The sequence below is a fragment of the Herpailurus yagouaroundi genome, unplaced genomic scaffold, assembly GCF_014898765.1.
Source record: "Herpailurus yagouaroundi ecotype Mexico unplaced genomic scaffold, PumYag 200, whole genome shotgun sequence".
NCBI classification, from domain to species: Eukaryota; Metazoa; Chordata; class Mammalia; order Carnivora; family Felidae; genus Herpailurus; species Herpailurus yagouaroundi.
This window is the reverse complement of record NW_024412431.1, coordinates 5,319,864-5,342,802: the sequence shown is the minus strand read 5'-3', so window position 1 is coordinate 5,342,802 and position 22,939 is coordinate 5,319,864. Positions and strand designations below refer to the sequence as shown.

Sequence of the window (22,939 nt, the reverse complement as noted above, 5' to 3'; positions counted from 1 at the left end):
GGTGTTGTATGGAAACCAATTTGACAATAAATTTCATATATAAATAAATAAATAAATAAATAAATAAATAAATAAATAAATTTTTTTTAAGTTAAAGAAAAAAGAAACATTGACACAGGATCTGTGTTGAAAACATAAGGCTGTTCATTGCAGCATTTTGGGTTACAAAGTAACTGGAATCAGCCTACCCATGCATCTGTAAAGGACTGACTAATTCCGTGTATGGTGAAGTATGGTGAAGTCATTAAAAGTGCAGTGGTAAAACAGTACTGAATGATGCAGAAATAATTTCACAGTGTATCTTACAACAGCTACTCAAAATACATCAGCGTTAAGAGTTAATTACGCAGCAACATCCTTATTTGTCTCCCGTGGCATTTACCTATTCCCAGACTTGCCCTGCACCAACTCTGATTTTATTCCCTAGAACTAGTTACATAAGAATGTATTTGGGGGGCTCCTTGGTGGCTCTGGGTGGCTCAGTCAGTTGGGCATCCAACTCTTGATTTCAGTCATGATCTCATGGTTTCGTGAGTTCAAGCTGACGGTGCGGAACCTGCTTGGGATTCTCTGTCTCCCTCGCTCTCTGCCCCTCCCCCACTCATGCTGTCTCTGTCTCTCTCAAAATAAATACTAAATAAACTTTTTTAAAAAAAAAAAGAATGTTTTTAGCAATTAAAGGGAATAATGGGGTGCCTGGGTGGCTCAGTTGGTTGAGTGTCCTGCTCTTGGTTCCGGCTCAGGTCATGATCTCATGGTGTGGTGAGTTCAAGTCCTGAGTCAGACTCTGCGCTGGCAGCATGGAGCCTGCTTGGGATTCTCTCTCTTCCTCTCTTTCCACCCCTCCCATGTCTCTCCCTCTGCCCTTCCCCCACTCATGCTATCTCTGTCTCTCTTCAAATAAATAAATAAACTTTTTTTAAAAAACCAAGGGAAGAAAATCAAATTTTATTAATGCCATGGATGTATTTTTTCTTCTGAAGAGTAAATGGATTGGCAGGATTTTAAATGTGAGAAAGTTAAGATTGAGTAAAATTTATCAATCTGACATGAAATCACCAAACACAGAGAAAGCATATCCTAAACATTTGTGGGATGGATGGAGGGATAGATGGATGGATGGATGGATGGATGGATGGATCGACAGAAGGAGAGAAGGAAGGAAAGAGAAGGGAGGAAGGAAGTTGGATAGGTGGATGGATGGATGGATGGATGGGTGGATAGATGAATAAATATGAAGACCAGTTTCCTAACCCCCATTTCCTATGCCTATTACTAAATTTAGCTTATTAATTCAATAATATCTGTGGACCTTAATTTCCAAATGCAATAAGAATATAATAGTATATTTAAGATAACATAAAAAAGGACTGGTTAATACTCTGTAGGATTGGCCTCGGCTCCTTACACTCTAAAGGTTTCAATCTTCACCCTCAGTCCTGCTTAACAAACCAAACATTTGAAGCTACTTTGAATTTCTTATTCCTTAGTTTTCCCAGAAGGTGGCAGTATGGTGTAAGGACTAAGTACTCTGTATCTAGGTCCAAATAGGATTTAACCGTTGTCGTCGTCCATAAAATTAGATTGCTGAGGGATCTTGTTTGTGCCTTGGCATAATATTATTTCTAAATCTTGTTTCAGGTAAAATCATAAAGAGTTGGGAACCTTGAATTATTTTTTCCTACTTTCTTTTGGTGACAACCAAATAAGGGAGGGATTCTGTTAGGTCAGGCTCCCTAGGCTTGTGATTTACCGGAGACTGCGCTCAGGAGAGAGAATAAGGAAAGCAGGCTACGGCAGAGTAGCAACATTTGAGACAGTGGGTATACACAGAGAAAGGTTTGGGTGCTGTGGGCGGTTGCTTCTGGCACTCTGCCCGGGTCCCATCCATCACTGTGCCTGTCACGTTCTGTCCCCCACGCCACCCCAAGGGGCAGCCCACAGCCAGTGACTAATGGACGCAGGGGATAAAAGGCCTTGCCTCCGGATGGATCAAAGCCATGGTGCACCCTCCAGAGGTCCCCCGGGGAATGAAACCGAGGCTAAGACTCCTACTGAGACCACCTCATTTAGCTCCTTCCCCTGCCTATCATGCTCCCTTAATATCCTTCTCCCGAGAGAGTTCTCCTCCAAAAACTCATGGGCACCCCAGCCCCGACTGTCCCCCAGTACATCATGTGGATCCCAATTCCTACCCCGGGTTCTTAACAGGCAACTGGCCCGAGGTAGCCACACTATGAGGAATTTTCTATCAGTTAGTATGGGCTAGCTTTGTGAAGGTTTTGGGGGAGGAAATGCTTCTGGGTCTTGAGGAAGTGCACCTAGCATTAGAGAGGAATGAATTCCAAGTAGAGGGAACAGCATGTGCAAAGAAAAAAGACTTTATGAGAATGGGGATTTTTGTTTTGTTCACTATTTTAACCCCTGTGCCTAGAATAGAGCGGTGCAATCTGGGGTTAGGGTGGAGGTCAAACCTGGACTCTGAGGTCTGTAGACACCTGGAGATCCCCATTGTTGAGAGCCAAGCTACCAGCCCCGCCACCACCAAGAGACCTCTCAAGGGCTAGTCAGGATAGTCAGGAACTTGAAGTCACCAAGGGCAGCCACTTCTGAGAGCAACTGATAACTGCCTTCCAGCCAGATCTCTGTGTCATTAAATCAGTATTGTTGAGCACCTATTATGCCCCAGACCCTGTGTGAGGTGCAGGAAATACAGCGATGAATAAACCAAACAAAATTACTTGCCCTATAGAGCTGGCATTCTAGTAGGGCAGAGAGATAGTAAACAGAATAAGGGAAATAAATTGTTTTGTATAGTAGGAGGTGGTGATGGGGTGCTCGGGTGGCTCAGTCAGTTAAGCAGCCAACTTCAGTGCAGGTCATGATCTCACAGTTCACGAGTTCGAGCCCTGCACCGGGCTCTGTGGTGACCGCTCAGAGTCTGGAGCCTGCTTCTGTGTCTCTCCTCTATGCCCCTCCCCTTCTCATGCTCTGTCTCTATCTCTCTCTCTCTCAAAATAAATAATTTTAAAAAAAAAGAAGGTGGTGAGTGCACTGGATAGAGACAAGTGGGGGAAGTGGATGGAGGGGGTGTGTGAGAGAGACAGAGACAAGAAGGGAAGAAGAGACAGAGAAAGATTTAGACAGGGAGATCAGGGGAGACCTCACTAAAGAGGAGACACGTAAGCAATGACTTGACGCGAGCCAGCGGTCGCATGCAGGAATCCGGGCGAAAGCATTTGGGTAGAACAGCATTAGGCAGAAAGCGTTTAGAAAGCAAGAAGTACAAAAGCCCAGGGGCAGGAGTGTGCCTGGCATGTCCAAGGAAAGGCAAGGAGCCAGGGTGGCTGAGGCAGAGAAACCAGAGTGCAGGGTGGGGGAGATTGGGAGCAGACGAGGGCGAGGAGATGACTGAGACAGATCATGCAGGGACTTATGGGCCATGGTGAGGACCCTGGCTTTTATTCTAAGTGAACCGGGACTCCCGAAGGCTCTCAGGAGAGGAGGAGCAGGATCTGACTTAGATTTAATAGGATCACATTACTCTTGACCTCAGTAGAGCTTTATTAAACATCACGGCTAGGCTGAGATGGACCAGGAGGAAGCAAAGAGAACCTTTCCAACCCGAATTTAGGGCCAGGGTGTCAGGGGTAGGAATCAGCACAAGGAAATGAACAAACTGTCACGAAGTCAACAGTAGCAAAGACAGCAGGGAGGAGAGCCCCCTCTTTTGTGCGTGAACCAGATTGACTGTATGTATAATGAATGTTGAAATCACAGTACCTCAGAATCAACTTATCCAAAACTTAACCCTGTCTCTCCCCCCAAAAACCTGCTTCTCCTCCAAGTTCCCTTCCTCCGTAGTTCTTTTTTTTTTTTTTTCCAACGTTTATTTATTTTTGGGACAGAGAGAGACAGAGCATGAACGGGCGAGGGGCAGAGAGAGAGGGAGACACAGAATCGGAAACAGGCTCCAGGCTCCGAGCCATCAGCCCAGAGCCCGACGCGGGGCTCGAACTCACGGACCGCGAGATCGTGACCTGGCTGAAGTCGGACGCTTAACCGACTGCGCCACCCAGGCGCCCCCCTCCGTAGTTCTTAATAGAAAAGGTTGTGTTACTTTTGTTCACTGCTGTATCCCTAGAAAGTAGCAGAGATCCTGTCACTTAGTGATATTTGTCTCGATAAATATTTGCCGGAGGAGGGAAGGACTTAAGGTTTTCTCCCAAATCCTGCAATTGGTTTGGATTGCTCCAGATAACCAAATAAGTTATCACCCTGGACTGGATTTTTGAGACTCCGGCCAGATCTGTGGAGTGCCATCTGCTAAGGAGGTAAAAAATACCAAGATTTGTGAAAATGACTGCTCCAGTAACTTGAGATACCAACAGAAATACCCTAAATTATGGCTTACCCAACTCAAAACCACAGCGTTATTTAAGCTTGATTTTGACACCAAAGTCACTTCCCACTCCTCAGATAATGCTCCGTAACTAAAAGGCATTCCTCTCCTAGGGTCAATTGATTCTGTCACCCCAAGGGCAATCAACAATAGCTATGAAAACCTACCACCGGGGCACCTGGGTGGCGCAGTCGGTTAAGCGTCCGACTTCGACCAGGTCACGATCTCGCGGTCCGTGAGTTCGAGCCCCGCATCAGGCTCTGGGCTGATGGCTCGGAGCGTGGAACCTGTTTCCGACTCTGTGTCTCCCTCTCTCTCTGCCCCTCCCCCGTTCATGCTCTGTCTCTTTCTGTCCCAAAAATAAATAAAAAACGTTGGAAAAAAAAATTTTTTTAAAAAAGAAAACCTACCACCAAAGGAGCTATGAAAATGAGTGCAGAAAACGTACAGAAAATAAACAAAAAAGCAGAACCATGGGTCTGGTGGTGAAAGACAAGAACAAGTTCCCTTTTCTGATAGAAATTTCCTTAGTCAGCTAACCTACGGTATGTGTATCAAGTCTCCTAATATTTCCTTGCAGTCAGAGAGGTGGTCAGCTTAAAAGCACAGTGAGGAGCTTCAAGAGCTGGCTGGCAAAGGTTACCTACATGCAGGAATGCAAGGGCCATCACTCCTTCCAGGTATGTGTGACCTTGGGATTGACTGTGACCTTGGTATTGAACCGAGCTAGTGGGTTCAACAATCAGCTGTCTTTTTCTTCTCTTTCTTCTGCTCTGCTTTAAACATTCTCTTCTGGGGCGCCTGGGTGGCTCCGTCGGTTGAGCGTCCAACTTCGGCTCAGGTCATGATCTCACAGCTCATGAATTCAAGCCCCGGGTCGGGCTCTGTGCTGACAGCTCAGAGCCCGGAGCCTGCTTCCGATTCTGTGTCTCCCTCTCTCTCTGCCCCAACCCGCTTGCATTCTGTCTCTGTCTCTCTCAAAAATAAATAAACATTAAAAAAAAAATTTTTCTTCCCCTTGGCTTATGGTTTCTTTCCTCACCACCCTGTTCAGACTGCATTGTCAAATATCCCTAAAATGTTCCTGATGGTCCAATCCAAGGACTTGTTCATATTCATCTTCACAGGTTTTCTGTTTGACATCCTCTCCTCCTTGATAATTGTGTGACCTGGCACTGATCCGACTTTTTCTCTACCTCTCTTGCCATTCTCTCCCCCCCACCTCCTTTTTCTTTGTCCTGTGCCAAGAATATGAATAACAAGCAACATTTTCGAGCACTCACTATGCACCTTGTATGTATTAACCCATTCAGTCCTCACAGTGGGCCGATGAGGTGGGCACCAGTATTTTCCTCATCTTAGGGATGAGAATAACAAGCACAGAGAGATTGTGTTACCTGCCCAAGGTCACACAGCTTGTAAATGGCAGTCAGGACTCGAACCCAAGCCGCCTGGCTCCAATTCTTTGCCATTATGCTCCTCCCACAGGATTCTGCTCAAGGACTCGTCTTTCTGCTCCCGCTCCCGGAATCTCTTGATCCTGTGGCTTCAGTCGCCACCTCTGTGTAGACGGTTTCCCAACTCTGAAGTCCCGTCCAGCCTTCTGGCTCCAGATCAAATAGCAATACCAATAGCCATAATATCAATCATACCAATAACCATAATATCAACCAAAGCTTACATTTATTGAGCACTTACTCTAGCCTCACATCAAGCTAAAATGGTTTTACCTGCATTATTGTACCAAATTCTTCACGTGAATGATACAAAATACCATCACAGAGAGGTTATGGGACTTGGTTCAAGTCTCACAGCTGTTTAGTTGCAGAGGCAGGTGGTAGATCATAAAGTCTATCAAAATAATATAAGCTCTCGGGGCACCTGGGTGGCTCAGTCAGTTGAGCATCCGACTTTGGCTCAGGTCATGGTCTCGCGGTTCATGGGTTCAAACCATGGGTTGAACTCTGTGCTGACAGCTCAGAGCCTGGAGCCTGCTTCGGATTCTGGGTCTCCCTCTCTACCTCTCACCTTCTCATGCTCTGTCTCTCTCTCTCTCTCTCTCTCTCTCTCTCTCTTGCTCCCTCTGTCTGTCTCTCTCTAAAATAAATAAGCATTAAAAAAAATCTTTTTTAAAAAAAGAAGAATTGGATTCTAGTGCAAACAAAATGATCGTGGGGACAGCTAGCATTTACGGAGTGATTTCTGCCAGACATTACACTTCACACATGCCCTCGTTTATGTCATCACCCCCAACCCCAGGAGGTAGGCAATGCTGTCTCCCTGTTTCATATAAGGAATCAAAGCAATTAAACAACTTGCACAAATAGTGTCCAAGCCACTTGACCTCCAGACCGATTTCCTCATTGACAAAAAGAGTCAGCGGTTGATTTCTAAAGTTTCTTAGAACTGTGGGATGCTGGCATGCTCATAACTCTTGGGAAACCCCAATTTTAAGACGCACGCACATAGTATTGAGCACAGGTTGCTGGCTGGACTGGAAGGAGGCCCTGAGGACTAGGCTTGAGAAAATGTGGTGGTTGGGGCGCCTGGGCGGCTCAGTCGGTTGGGCGTCCGACTTTGGCTCAGGTCCTGATCTCGCGGCTTGTGAGTTCGAGCCCCGCGTCGGGCTCTGTGCTGACAGCTCAGAGCCTGGAGCCTGCTTCGGATTCTGTGTCTCCCTCTCTGTCTGCCCCTCCCCTGCTCATGCTCTGTGTCTCTCTGTCTCTCAATAATAAATAAATGTTAAAAAGATTTAAAAAAAAAAAAAAAAAAGAAAGAAAAGAAAAGAAAATGTGGTGGTGCCCTGGCTGCTGAGCCTCAAGAACTAGGAAACGCTTTTCAACCTATATGTTTTACTACTTGGCTCTGTGAGTTATATTCATCATTTGGGCAGGTGTAGTGTTAGGCCACTTCTGCAAAGTAATTATTATACCAAAGCCAGGGGAAGGGAAATTTAAATATATTAGGAAATATGCCAGGACCCTGCCGCTAAGCAGTCCACAGCCCAGCTGAGAATATATTCATTGGACAAACAACTATTCAAAATGGTCCATGAATGCGGTTGTGTAAGTAACTGATCACAACGAGCACCCTCTTTAATGCAGGCAGCACGGAAGGACGAACGACAGCCCCCCAAAGATGTCAACGTCCTAATCCCCTGCAGCCTGTGAATATGTTACCATATGAGTGTAGGGGAGGAAAAACTTCACCTCTACCCTCTTAGGGTCTCTGGCCGAGAATAAGAATTAAGCTGACATAAGACATTAACAGGAGAGAAGCAGACAAGTTTCATTACCCTGCAACATGTACACGGGAGCCTTCGCAAGAGAGCAAAGACCCAGGAAAGTGACACCAGAGCACAAAGCTTTTGTGCCTTTTCGACAAAGAAATGACGACTTTGTCAAGGGACAAGACGGAGGGGTTGGGGCTAGGGATGGTGAATGGTGCGAAAGTGACGAGGAGGTCTGTTGGAAGGGATAACTGGGGGAGGCCAAGGGCCGTTCCAATGAGTGTGTTTATACAGCTCCATTTCAGCGTGCATTCCCAGTCTGGTGGTAAGGACATCCCTCGCTTCCTGGCACAGGGGGGGCACCTCTCTCTCGGGGGAAATGTTACGGCCTGATTCTAAGCAGGAAAAGGTAGGTCAGAAAGCCCTTCCTGCAAGTGCTGTTTCTCAAGTGCCTTCCACTCTATAAAATAAGCAACATGCCACAGCGGCATGTTTTGAGGTGTCATGTCCCAAGCAGTGTCACATGCTCAAAGGGACTTTACAGATACGGATTCTGCTAAGGATCTTGAGATGGGGAGATTATCCTGGATTATACAAGCGAGCCTCTTCTAACCATGGGCGTCCTTTTAAGAGGGTGGCAGGAGACCAGAAGGGAAGGAAGATACTCGACTGCTCGTTTTGAGGGTAGACCGTCAGCCGCGGAATGTGGGTCACCTCTGACAGCCGGAAGTGGAAGGGCATGCATTCTCCCCTAGAACTTCCAAAAGGAAGCAGCCCCACTGATAATATTAGCCCAGTGAGGCTAACTTTGGACGTCTGGCCTACGGAACCATATGAGAATACATTTCTGTTGTTTTTAAGCCACTAAATTCGTGGTAATTTCACAACCACCAGAAACTCATAAAGGGAAACCCAAAAAGAGGTAGCATTGCCCTCCCTCCCATTCTTAAAGGGTTGCCGCTAGCCCATAGGGCTTTGTCTCCCAAATCCTGCAGTCGGTCTAGATTGCCCCCCAAATGACCAAGTAACATATCACCCCTTCTACTGGACTATCATATCTGGGGAGCAGCATCTACTGGAAGAAAAGGTGCCCTTTCCTCCAGTCGTTGTCACTGTAAACCTGTCGCTGTCAATGGCACCTCCATGCATGCAGCACGTGTGGGATTTCTGAAAGAGAGGTCATGTGGGTTGATAGGTTATCAGCAGGAGCCCAGAGCCTGAGTTGAATCTCAGCTCTGCCCCTGCCTAGCTCTGGGAAGTGGAGCGAGTTACTTAGCCTCTCTGTGCCTCTCTCTTTTTCTTTCTTTTTTTTTTTTTTTAGCATTTATTCATTTTTGAGAGACATAGAGAGAGGGTGAGCAGGGGAGGGGCAGGGAGAGAGGGAGACACAGAATCGGAAGCAGGCTGCAGGCTCCGAGCTGTCAGCACAGAGCCTGATGCAGAGCTCGAACCCACAAACCACGAGATCATGACCTGAGCCGAAGTCAGATGCTTAGCCAACTGAGCCACCCAGGCGCCCCTCTGTGTCTCTGTTTCTTCATCTGCACAACTGGGATCATGCTACCAGCACTCATTTCCTGAAGTCACTGCAAAGATAGATTAAGGGCATGTGCCTAGGGTGCTTAGAACAATGCCTGGCATGGAATGAGAACTCAATTCCCCTTAGATGTTGTAGAGGCTGGCCTTAGAATTTTGTCCCACCCCCACCAAAGAAATCCTCTCTCCAAGACATGGTATCTCTCTCCAAGGGGGTTTCACTGGCGTGTTTATAGGCAGGATGGAGGGAGTGGCTGCATCCCAGGGCATGCTGCCTTTTACTCCAAAAATTCCCTGTAAGTGTTGTTTCACAGCCACCAGCTGATACATGTTCTGGACCTCCCCAGGGAAGCCACACACCACCATCTTCTCCAGACTGTTGGCCTCAGACTCTCTCAATCCCCTGATCTCAGTCCTCTATGTACAGGAATTGAAGTTCACCCCAGCTCTACCTAACTGGTCCACCCTGACCTACACCTGTCGCCCAACTTGGTTAACAGAGACCCTTCCGTTGCCAGGACCCACTTTCTTTTTTAATTTTAGCTTTATTGAGGTATAATCGATAGACCAAAAAGTTGCACACATTTAGTATATACATCTTGATAAGTTTGTACGTATGTATACACCTTACACCCATAATACCATCACCACAATGAAGATACCAAACATTTCACCTACAAAAATTTCCCTGTGTGTGTGTGTGTGTGTGTGTGTTTGGTAAGAACATATAAAATGAGATCCATTCTTTTAATGCATGTTGGACTACACAACACTGTATGGTTAACTACAGGTACTAGGTTTTACAGCAGGTCTCCGGAACTTACCTTATATAACAAAAACTTTATACCCATTGAAAAGCAATTTCCCATTTCCTTCTCCCCCTAGCCCCTGCTAACCACCAATCTGTTCTCTGCTACTATGAGTGTGACTCCTCTCGATATTTCACGTTAAGTGAAATCATACAGTATTTGCCCTTCTGTGTTTGACTTACTTCACTCAGAATAATGTCCTGTAGTTTATCCATGTTGCACGAGTGAGAGGACTTTCTTATTTTTTAAGGCCAACTAATATTCCATTATATATATCACATTTTCTGTATCCATTCATCTGCAGAAGCCACTTTCTCAAGGGGTAACCAAAGTTGCGAATAAAATGACTAGTCACCAGAGCTAAACTTCAACAAGTGGGCACTATAGGAGCCATTGGTTGGCTGTTCATATTGAAAGATTCCCACACCATTTGTAACCAATCATTGCCCAGGACCAGCTCCCACGACACTCCTGCCCACCCAAATCCTGCCCTGGGACCCAACCCACCTCCCCATAATTGGGCATCTACATTAACATCTGCTGGAGTAGAGAAGGGGGTCCAGAGTATATTCTGATTGGCCGATTCCTGCACCATAGCAGCTGTTAGTACTATCCTTGCAAATGGAAAATAACTCTAGATATTGCTATGTAATAAGAATGAAAAGAAGGTGAGGGGAGAACTAGCTATCAGAGTGGTGTCGGATTTCTCAGGAAAGGGAAAGAGAAGCCACCCATCTATCCATTGTCTTCAAGTCTTGACCCGAGCAGGAACACGCTGATGACACTACCAGACGCTGGGAAGGTTTGGGGAAGAGGAAGGAACACTTGATCAGCCACAGTAGAGGCAGCCCACATTTCCCAAGAAGGCAAAAACAATACTTCCCTTCTAAGATGTGTTTCTAGAACCTTGCCCATCTTCCCTCAAGAGGAAGACTGATTCTTATCCACGTAAATCTGAGTGGATTGGTGACTTGCTTGTAACCAAGAGAATGTGATAGGAGTGGAGTTTCATGGCTTCCAGGGCTGGATCTTAACAGGACACATAGCCTGTTGGCGGGGAAACGCCTTCTTAGAGTTCTGAACTGCCATGGAAGCTGCCTGCCCAAGGTTGCCATGTTTGGAGGAAGGCCAAACTCCCCAAGTCTAAGGCTCCATAAAGGGGTGACAATGCATGGTCAGTTCCCAGCTGCTCCAGCCCCAGCCACTGCCTAACTGCAACCGTGGAAGAAACCCCAAGCCAGAATCACCCAGCTGAGCCCTTCCCAGAGCACAGAAATCATGAGAGATAAAATGAACCTTGCTGTTTTGAGCCACTACATTTTGTGATGGTTTTTACGTAGCAGTGGATAGCGGGTACACAGCCCTTGGAGAATTTCCTGGAATCTTTCCACAGCCATCTCACGTGTCTCCCTTCTGCTTCCCTGTTCCAGGACTCTGTTTTCTGCTGAGTTTGTCAGAAGTCATGGCTCAGATGACCAAAGGTAAGTGCTCAACGCCTGACTTCTCCACAGTCCGAGACCAGGAAAGGTGGAGACCAAGGGTACATCTGGGACCACTCACATCCTCCAATGGGCTAGAGCAAAGAGGCTTGTTCTGGGAGGAGAACTTGGGGATGCTTGCTCCGACGCGGGGCTCGAACCCACGGACCGTGAGATCAGGACCTGAGCCGAAGTCAGACCCTTTAACCGACCGAGGCACCCAGGCGCCCCAGGTTTTATTTATTTATGTAATCTCTACACCCAGTGTGGAGCTCGAACTCACGACCCCAGGATTAAGAGTCACACGCTCTTCCAACGGAGTTGGCCAGGCACCCCTTAATGTATCTTTTTACTTTAGTGTCCTTTGTTCATTTGTTTTCAGTCACCACAATGTGCCCAATGTAGAAATAGAACAGAGGCTAAAACACACAAAGGAAGTGAAGTGAGCACTCCAGAGGGGAGAGACAGAGCAGGACGGTAATCATTTTATTCTGATAATAAGCGAGGCACCAAAACAAAAACAAAAAAAATAAACAAGATGATTTAAGGCTAACTTTAATCCCCTAGAGATCTCACTAGATTCTGATTCAGCAGGTGTAAGGGTGGGGCCTGAGCTTCTGCATTTCTAACCAACTGCTGGGGGATGCATTCTGAGTAGCCAGACTGCATTGTGGCCCCCATCAGGTTCCCAGTCCCCTCTCCCTGTGAACACCGCATAGGGAGTGTTCGAGATACTTCCTCGGCTCCAATCATTCCCAAGAGGGCCCACCTTAAGATCATTAGCGTATCTGTATCTATTTGGAGTCATACATAGACTTGCAAAGATAATGTGAACCCGTATCCGAATATACCTCCTGTGGGTCCCTACACTTTCAAGTTTCTATAATCCTAGCTGATACGTCTTGTGTGCCAGGCACTGCCCAACACACTTTACATGTATTAATTCACTTACTCTTCACAATAATCCATTTTACAGATGAGGGTACAAGGCACAGAGAGATGCAAAGACACACGGCTGATAAGTTGTGGAGCCAGGATCGGCCCCAGGGTCTTAACCAATCCATTCCCTCCTTTTAAAGATTCTGCAATGGGGGTGCCTGGGTGGCTCAGTGGGTTAAGCGCGCGACTCCTGATTTCGGCTCACATCATGATCTCACGGTTGGTGAGACCGAGCCCTGCAGAGGGCTCTGCGCTGACAGTGCAGAACCTGCTTGGGATTCTCTCTCTCTATCTCTCTCTCTATCTCTCTCTGCCCCTCCCTCCCTCTCTCTCAAAATAAGTAAATAAAAACTTAAATAACTAAATAAGTAAAAATAAAAATCCTGTGCCGATCTTGACAATAGCACCATTATATTGCATTGAAATTTTTGTGTGAAAATTAACGCCAACTCCAGACCTCTGTCATGCAAACGAATCCTCACTTTGTTCTGTAACTTGGGTTTGTAGCTCTCCTTTTGTAATGTACTTAAGATCTCAAAGGAGGAAAAGGGTGTAGCCTTCCTCATCCTGGAGAGGCCCCAGTCAGAGAGGCAAAGCCAAATGGTAACAGACATCTCTCAACCCCGGTGACATCTGACCTGCCCCGTCTTTTCCCTGCAGCAGCTACCTGTCCACAGTGCCCCCAACACGCTTTCTGTGTCCACGGCACTTACTGTACCTGCGACTCTGGATACGCTTCTGACTCTGGGAAGAAATTCTTCACATTCCCCCTTGAGACATGCAATGGTAAAGGGGTAATTTTCAAACCACCCGGTGGCGGGAGTGGACGGGAGGCAGCATGGGGACTGCTGTGGGTGGCGACTGCCACGCGGAAAAATCGATTGGCTCAACACTCATCAAGAAAGAAATGCTTCCGGGGCACCTCGATGGCTCAGTCAGTTAAGTGTCTGACTTGGGCTCGGGTCATGATTTCATGGTTCCTGAGTTTGAGCCCCGCATTGGGCTCTCTGCTGTCAGCACAGAACCTGCTTGGGATCCTCTGTCTCCCTCTCTCTCTGCCCATCCCCCCACAGGCGTGGGTGTTTTCTTTCCTCTCTCTCTCTCTCTCTCTCTCAAAAATTAAATAAACTTGGGGCGCCTGGGTGGCGCAGTCAGTTAAGCGTCCGACTTCAGCCAGGTCACGATCTCGCGGTCCGTGAGTTCGAGCCCCGCGTCAGGCTCTGGGCTGATGGCTCAGAGCCTGGAGCCTGCTTCCGATTCTGTGTCTCCCTCTCTCTCTGCCCCTCCCCCGTTCATGCTCTGTCTCTCTCTGTCCCAAAAATAAATAAATGTTGAAAAAAAAATTAAAAAAAAATTTAAATAAACTTAAAAGTAATGTCTTTAAGAATGGGGGAAAGGAGGGAGAAAGGAAAGGAGGAAGGAGAAAGAAAAGAGAAAGAAAGAAAGAAAGAAAGAAAGAAAGAAAGAAAGAAAGAAAGAAAAAGAGGAAGGGAGGAAGGGAAGGATTAAAGAGAGAAAAAGGAAAGAAAGAAAGAGAAAGAAAAGAAAAGAAAGAAAAAGAGGGAAGGAAGGGAGGGAGCAAAGAGAAAGGAAGAAAGAAAGGAAAGAAAGGGAGGGAGGAAAGAAAGAAAAAGAGGAAAGGGAAGAAAGAAAGAAGAAAGAAAGAAAGAAAGAAAGAAAGAAAGAAAGAAAGAAAGAAAGAAAAACTCACAAAATCAGCATCTTCTTTCATTTATTTGGAAGTTCTGATAGACTTTTCCAACCCCTTCACGGCGACCTCCTCTTCTCTTAATCTCATAATCACACACGTGTGTCTGTGCCATCATCTTCCAAACTCAGCAGTTACTCCCCCTGCCAAGATGCACTGTTTTCCCCAGCAAGACGCTTCGTCTCAGGTAAAGGAATGAAGAGCGAACTCACCGTGATGGGCACCGAGTAGGCCCACGGTGGGCACGAACCCACCGTGATGGGCACGGAACAAGCGTAGGGTCACCGCGCTATGCACCTGAAACTAATACAACACTGTGTGTTAACGATACAGGAAAAAAAAAAAAAAAAAAAAAAAAAAAAAAGCTGCTTCATCTCACCCTTGCTTCCCCTCCCCCAGGAAAGAAGCGAGATCAGGAGAACACTGTTGTTTCACCCCCTTCTTTAGCTGCCCTGCCACATCCCGGTGAAGTTCACATATTCTCAGGGTTCCCTGCTTCTCCTGCCCTGCCTTTCCCCACAGGCTGTTTCTCTTCTTCCTGGTGTCACGCTTGCCACCTGTCCTTTATTTGGGGCACTTTCTCCTGTGCTTGCTTCGCGCCGGGCGCTCTCTCCGCTGTTCACTTTCGCGAGAAGGTTCCATCCTGCCCAGGTGGGGAGTGTTCCGTCCTCTTATCCGCGTGATCCATCAGCGACCCTCCCACGGATCACAGAACTGTCTTCAAGCTTGCGGGGCTGCAGAGGGAACGCAGCACCATCTGAGGCTCGTTCCTCTGTGGCCACTTCTGTCTCACGCTCACTGAGGTTCCTCGCGGGCTCCCCAGGGAGAACATCCTCACTTTCCATTGGCTTAGGGGTGCGACCTGAAAGCTGACACAGGGAGGCTGGGGGACAGAGTGCCTGCGAGATGGGAACGAGACTGTCACATCTGGCTTCCTCAAAAGAGAATGGCTATGGAGCAGGCAGCAAAGCTCATCTGCGACGCTATGTCACAGTCTGAAAATTCCCCATTTCATGTGTGCCAGATCGGATGGGGACCCCCTCACCACCCATGTGACATTTGGAAAGGGCCTACGGGGACCCTCAGGACTGGAGACATGTTGACTTAATCAAGACATTCTCCCTCAGTCGGTTAATCTAGCAGGTGTATGACTGTGCCCGGGTTGCTGTAACAAAACACCACGGACCGGGCGGCTTAAACAACGGAAGTTTATTTTCTCGCCGTTCTGCAGGCTGGGAAGCCCACGGTCAAGGTTTTGGCAGTTCTCTTTTCTGGGGAAAACCTCTCTTCCTGGCTTGAAGGTGTCTGTCTCCTTGCTGTCTCTTCACATGGCCTTTCCTCACTGCACACACACAGCGGTCGGGCAGGGAAGGAAGCCCTCATGTCTCTTCTTCTACAGACACTAATCCTATCAGATCGGGGCCCCATTCTCATGATCGCATTCAGCCTGTTCCATCCTTAGACGCCCCATTTCCAAACACAGCCACACCGGGAGTTAGGATTTCAACATATTGACTTGAGGAGACCTACAAACATTCATAAGAGCAGACATGGTCAGTATTCCACTTTAGACGCCCTCGGCCTTGGCCACTCTTTTGCCAAGTCTAAGGCTCTCTCTGGCTACCGGAGACCCCTCAGCTCATGCTCGGGACAGGTGGGAGTATCAGAGAGTAAGCTATCCCTTGCAAGCACTGCTTTCCCGATAAATGGTAAGATTGGGCAGACAAAAGCATTATCAACCGTAGCCACAGCATGGAAAGAGCCCAAGCATCCATCACTTGATGAGGGGATAAAGAAGATGTGGTATATCTATACAGTGGACTATTACTCCGCCATAAAAAAGAAGGAAATCTTGCCACTTGCAATGATGTGGATGAAACTGGCATGTATTATGCTAAACAAAATAAGTCAGAGAGAGATAGATACCATGATTTTGTTCATGTGTGGAATTTAAGAAGCAAAACAGATGAACATAGGGGAAGGGGAAAAGAGAGAGAGAGGGAGGCAAACCATAAGAGATTCTTAGCTATAGAGAATAAACCGAAGGTTGATGGAGGGAGGTGGGAGGGGGTAAGCTAGATGGGTGATGGGCATTAAGGAGGGATGTGCACTGAGTAACGTTGCGATGAGCACTGGGTGATGTGTGGAAGTGACGAATCACCAAATTCTACTCCTGAAACCAATATTACGCTGTATGTTAACTAACTACAATTTATTTTTTTCAACGTTTTTTTTTTATTTATTTTTGGGACAGAGAGAGACAGAGCATGAACGGGGGAGGGGCAGAGAGAGAGGGAGACACAGAATCGGAAACAGGCTCCAGGCTCCGAGCCATCAGCCCAGAGCCTGACGCGGGGCTCGAACTCCCGGACCGCGAGATCGTGACCTGGCTGAAGTCGGGCGCTTAACCGACTGCGCCACCCAGGCGCCCCAACTAACTACAATTTAAATAAAAACTTAAAAGTGAAAAAGATTTCGCGGATAAATATCCCAGCCCCCACCCCTTAGAAAGTGCCTCTGAAGTGTGTGCTCTACACCACCTCCCAGAGGTTCCCAGGGGAATTGAGTCCCTATCGCCCACAATGGAAACTTACCTCTTTATTTTCTGCTTTCCTTTCCCTGTCTCATTTCACCACCTCCCTTCCAGTGTTTTCTGAGATCACCTCCCACATGAAGTACTTGCCCATGAATTCTTTTCTCAATGCCTGCTTCTCAGAGAACCCAACCAAAGTCAACGAGGAAAGGGAAGCACAAAGACAACCCATTACCTTGACTGAGTTGTCCTGGAAAGCCAGGACAGACCCTGGTGGAACAGGTATAGCCTCTGGCATGTATTAGATGCTCCATAAATCTTTGTCAAATGAATGTCTAAATTCCTCTTTTGTGTTCCAGACATTGATGAATGTAAACCACCCATTAGCATATATTGTGGACTTAACGCTGCATGCCAGAATGTTGAAGGAAGTTTCCACTGCCACTGTAATCCTGGGTACAAACTCCTCTCTGGGGACACACAATTCGAGAATTCCAGTGAGAACACTTGTCAAAGTAAGAAACGTCTTGTCTTCCTGTCTCCCTTCTTTGTTTTTCATTGAATCTAATGCCAGAAAGTGTGTGTGTGTGTGTGTGTGTGTGTGTGTGTGTGTGGTGAGGCTAGGACATGTTTCCATTTTCTGGAGGCAAAGGGATGATGGAAAGAGGAGGAAAAAAAGGAAAGAAGGAAGTATAGAGAAATAATGGGGTTAATAAGACAAGTGGCCTTTGGAAATGGGGGTAATGAGGTGCTAAGACAGGATTCTTTGAATTGCAAAGAGGAACTCACTCAGGCTAACTTAAGCAGAAAAGATGAATTTATGATAAGGATGCTTGGATGTGTCTTGGAACTTGAGGACAAATATACAGCTGGGCTTCTGGAATGAACTGAAACAGGGGACTTTAGTGCACACGATCAGGGCCCCTCAGTCTCTGATACTCTTTGGGTCTCCCCCTTTCTTCTTTTTCACCACAAACTGGCTTTCTCTGCCTTCTTAGTCCGCAGGACAGGAAATATGGCCGCCAAGTCCAAATCTTACCATGGTTAATGATCCAAGCACCCAAGGATCAATCAGTTGACTCTCTTTTGGATCTAACTGCAAATTGTTTGGAAATGTACCAATTAGTCCAGTTTGAGTCATATGCCCACCTTTGGATCTCTGTCCAGGAGAGGCACCATCTTGTATAAGCATGAGCACTCTCACAGAAACCACATAGACAGGGAAACCTTTGCACAAGAAATATGGGAGATGATAGCTAGAAGAAGCGAGGGGTAGATGGTAGGGTAGGAACATCCTGAACTTACCTCCCCCCATGAAGACACCAAAGCTGCAGCTACATTAGAGCAACTCTCTCTGAGAGCGACCCGAAGACTAGCCGAACAGCTCTTCCACAGGTAAAGACACGGAAATAAAGCCACACCAAGGAGGGTAACAGCAGCAAAACACAGTCAGGTCAGGAACCAAAACCCCCATTGCGGTGACCCACAGGCTGGAGGGATGTCACCAGTACAAAGGTTCTCCCTGAGCAGCAGGGCGTTCAGGCTCCACATCATGCAACACCCATCTGGGGACCTGCGCCAGGAAGGCAAGCCCCCAGAATGCCTGGCTTTGAAAATCAATAGGGCATATCTATCAATAATTACTTTAAACGTAAATGCTCCAATCAAAAGACATAGGGTGACTGAATGGATTTAAAAACCAAGACGCATCTATCTGCTCCCTGTAAGAGACTCACTTCAGACCTAAAGACACATGCAGATCGGGGGCATCTGGGTGGCTCAGTCGGTTGAGTGACTGACTTCGGCTCAAGTCATGATCTTGTGGTTCGTGAGTTCAAGCCCCACATCAGGCTGGCTGCTATCAACTTGTCAGTATGCAGCCCACTTCAGATCCTCTGTCCTCTTCTCTCTTCCCTCCCCAAAATAAAATAAAATAAAATAAAATAAAATAAAATAAAATATGAAGACACGTGCAGATTGAACATGAAGGGATGGACAAAGATATTCAAGCAAACGTAAATAAACCAGCAAACCAAAAGCTGAGGTAGTGATACTTATACTGGATAAACTTTAAAATAAGGACTGCCATTATATAATGATGAAGGGATCAATCCAATAAGAGGATATAACAGCGGCAAATACATATGCACCCAACATAGAAGCACCTAAATATATGAAGCAAATATTAACAGACATAAAGGGGAAGATTGGCAGTAATACTCGATAGTAGGGGGCTTTAACACCCCACTTACATCGTTGGATACATCATCCAGAACAAAAATCAGTAATGGAACAGTGGCTTTGAATGACACGTGAGACCCGGTGGACTTAACAGATATATTCAGAACATTTCTTCCCAAAACATCAGAATACACATTCTTTCCAAGTGCACACAGAGCAGTCTCCGGATAGTTCTGTGTTAGAGGCCACAACGCAAGTTCTCAGTGCATTTAAGAAGATTGAAATCTTCCAGATTTCAAGATCAAGAGTCACATGATCCCTGACCCAAAATCTTAGGGACACAGCAAAAGCAGTTCTAAGAAGGAAGTTTATAGTAATACAGGTCTACCCCAAGAGGCAAAAAAAAAAGAAAAAGAAAAGATCTCAAACACTAAACCTTATACCTAAAGGAATTAGGGAAAAAAAGAAAGGAGCTCAAAGTTAGTAGAAGGACGAAAATAATAAAGATCAGAACAGATGTACTACCAGGTATTTATCCAAAGGATCCAAAAATGCGGATTCAAAGAGGCACTTGCACCCCAATGTTTGTAGCAGCACTATCAGCAATAGCCAAATTATGGAAAGCGCCCAAATGTTTATCAACTGATGAGTGGATAAAGAAGATGTGGTGTATATATACAATGGAATACTATTTGGCGATGAAAAAGAATGAAACCTTGCCATTTGTGACAACCGTAGATGGAACTAGAGTGTATTATGCTAAGCGAAATAAGTCAATCAGAGAAAGACAAATATATGCTTTCACTCATATGTAGAATTTAAGAAACACAGCAGATGAACACAGGACAAGGGAAGGAAAAATAAGATAAAAACAGAGAGGGAAGCAAACCATAAGAGACTCTTAGATACAGACAACAAACTGAGGGTTGCTGGAGGGGAGGTGGGGGGTGGGTGAAATGGGTGAGGCCATTAAGGAGGGCACTTGTTGGGATGAGCACTGGGTGTTGTACGTAAGTGATGAATCGCTAAATTCTACTCCTGAAACCAATATTACACTATATGTTGACTAATTTGAATTTAAACAAATAAATTTAATTTAAAAAATAAATAAAATGATATTCTACCAAAAAAAAAAAAAAAAAACAATCAGAGCAGAAATAAAGACTTCAAAAAAACAATAGAAAAAATCAGTGAAACTAAGAGAGGGTTCTTTGAAAAGATAAACACGTTATAAACCTGTAGGCAGGCTCATCGAGAAAAAAAGAAATTCACTAATTCATTGAATCAGTAGATACACCTCACAGGGGATAGATTTCACAGGGTGTTGCAGGGATTAAGTAAGGCTTAAATGAAATACTACCATACAGAGCACTCAGGAAACTGCCTACAAAGGTTTGCTAATGTGTTTCACATTTCATCTGGTTCTAATATATATATATTATATAACATATAATTATATGTAAATATAATTATATAATATAGAATATATTATAATTATATAATATATAATATATTTATATATAATAAAATTTTATAATAAAATTTTATATTTATAAATATATTATATATATATATAATATATATATAAACTCTCTGATCCTACTAGGTAGATTTAACCTCAGTCTAATGGTTAACTGGGATGTCAGCATGTGTTGGCCTTTCCTCATTTTCCTAAAATAGAGATGGGGGTCCTCACAAAGTCCAAGAAGCTACGCACAAAGGTCTCATTAAGGGCTGATAACCAAAAACTGATACTCTTGTTTCAGTTGTCATTCGCAGCCAGCCTGAATTTTAAAACCAGAAGTATCTAATTTCCTGTCCCCGCGGCCATTGCGGTTATTTTTGTCCAGCCAAGACTGAATTAAAGAATCTAGAGTTTACATTTTCCTGCTTCCTCAATGCCAGAGTATCTCTACCCCAGCAATATTGATATTTGGGGTCCAATAATTCTCTGTGGTCGGGAGCCACCGTGTGCATTGTAGGCTGTGAGGCGTGAGCACCCCCAAGCCTCCACCGCTAGGGGCCAGTAGCATTCCCCATCACAAGTTGTGCCGGCCAAACTGTCTCCAGCCATCGCCAACATGCCCTGGGGGCAAAATCACACCCCCCCCCCCCCCCATCAAAAAACACTGCTTTCCATCAGGATAAGGAACTTGACTCTGATCTCTCAAAAGAGCACAACCTTGTCCGTGAACATAAAAAAATGGAGTTCAAAAGAAAAAAAAAAACAAAAAACAAAAACCAGACTCTTAACTGTAGAGAACAAACCAGGGGTTGCCAGAGGGGAGGTGGGTGGGGGGATGAGTAAAATAAGTGATGGGGTGAAAAGTACGCTTATCCTAATGAGCACTGAGTAATGTACAGAATTGTTAAGTTGGTATACTGCACACCTGAAACTAATGTAATGCTATATGTTAACAAAACTGGAATTTAACAGTTAATAATAAAAATTTTTAAAAATAAAGAAGGGCCACCTGGGTGGCTCAGTCGGTTAAGCGTCCAACTTCGGCTGAGGTCATGATCTCACAGTTTGTGAGTTTGAGCCCGGCATCGGGTTCTGTGCTGATGGCTCAGAGCCTGGAGCCTGCTTCGGATTCTGTGTCTCCCTCCCTCTCTGCCCCTCCTCTGCTGGCGCTCTGTCTCTCTGAAAAATAAACAAAAAAAAAAATGTTTTTAAATAAAAAAAAAAAAAACAGCATGGGTTTAGACCTTCTAGGTGCAAAGTTGTTCACCCTGCCCATCCACCTCTCCGCCCTTTCACTCTCAGTTCCAGCAGTAACTTCCCTTTATATCTTTTGCAGAAACCACTTCCTCAAAGACGACCAGAGACACGGAAGAGGTGAGTAGAAGTTGAGTCTTGGAACCCAGATAACAAGTATCCACAAAGCACAAAATTAGCATGTGGGTGTGGATACCGTATACCATATGTGTGCTAGACATTGTATATCATACATACATGTGTCATATATATTTCATATTACATGTTAAGGTATATAATATATTTTAATATAGTTTTTAATTATAATAGAAATTAATTATGATATAATAGTACGATATTATATGTAATTTATATTATGTATAACTGAAATATGCATATGGGTTGCCGTGTTTATTGCTATACGTACATTCCTATGTATCTCATGGCAGAGTTAGATAGAGTGCGTGTGTCCATATGGATGTGTGTGTGTCTGTGTGTGTATACTGCCCCCGAAAGATAGGATCTATCCCAGGCCGAGAAAGGTGGACTAAATGAAACTGTACAGAGACCCAAATATCCAATAGCTTTAAAAAGATGGAGCTTTATTGCTTTCTTTATTTAAATGTTTTTATTTATTTTTGAGAGAGAGACACAGAGGTGAGTGGGGGAGGGGCAGAGAGAGAGGGAGACACAGAATCTGAAACAGGCTCCGGGCTCTGAGCTCTCAGCACAGAGCCCGATGCAGGGCTCGAACCCACACACCGCGTGATCATGACCTGAGCCGAAGTCGGACGCTTGACTGACTGAGCCACCCGGGCTCCCCCGTCTTTATTACTTTCTGACTTAACTCAGTCCAGGCTGGTGAGGCCTTTCAGGGTACCCACGTTCTTCCCATACTGCTGCTCCACCATCCCCCAGCACCTTGTCCTCAATGATATGACCTAAAACAGGTTGCTCCAAAGCTGCATTTGTATTGGTGGGTGGTGGGGAGATAGAGTCCAGGGCAATTTGTCTGGAGCACAGGGTGAAGAGGGAAGAGTTGGGAAAAGGGATACATCTACTCACTCTGTAATACGCTAATGAAGTTGTGATCATTTCCTTGGAGAGCTGTCTGAAAGCAACAATCCAGAAGCTGAAGGTAGCCCGGCCAAAAACTAGCTGCAAGGGAGGCTGGGACAGTGTGGCCTTCAGACGGAGAACATGGTCCATATAAAATCTGAGGAATCCATTCAATTATTAAAAAGAAGGGGGAGGGGTGCCTGGGTGGCTCAGTCAGTTAAGTATCTGGCTCTTGGTTTCAGCTCAGGTCATGATCTCATGCCTCGTGAGTTCCCGTCCACATAGGGCTCTGTGATGACAGTGCAGAGCCTGCTTGGGATTCTCTCTCTCTCTCTCTCTCTCTCTCTCTCTCTCTCTCTCTCTCTCT

The 22,939-nt window shown here is 45.6% G+C and overlaps 1 protein-coding gene across 1 annotated transcript in view; it reads left to right on the top strand.

Annotated features, from left to right (window-relative positions):
- Positions 1-4,942: 4,942 nt before the first annotated feature.
- Positions 4,943-22,939, top strand: part of ADGRE3 (adhesion G protein-coupled receptor E3) — a 46,337-nt gene continuing 28,340 nt past the window's right edge. The window contains exons 1-5 of the mRNA XM_040450169.1: positions 4,943-5,082; positions 11,407-11,457; positions 13,057-13,179; positions 16,994-17,149; positions 21,617-21,654. Of these exons, the coding sequence (XP_040306103.1) occupies positions 5,058-5,082; positions 11,407-11,457; positions 13,057-13,179; positions 16,994-17,149; positions 21,617-21,654 (393 nt within the window). The 5' untranslated portion in view covers positions 4,943-5,057. The remainder of the gene's footprint in view (positions 5,083-11,406; positions 11,458-13,056; positions 13,180-16,993; positions 17,150-21,616; positions 21,655-22,939) is intronic.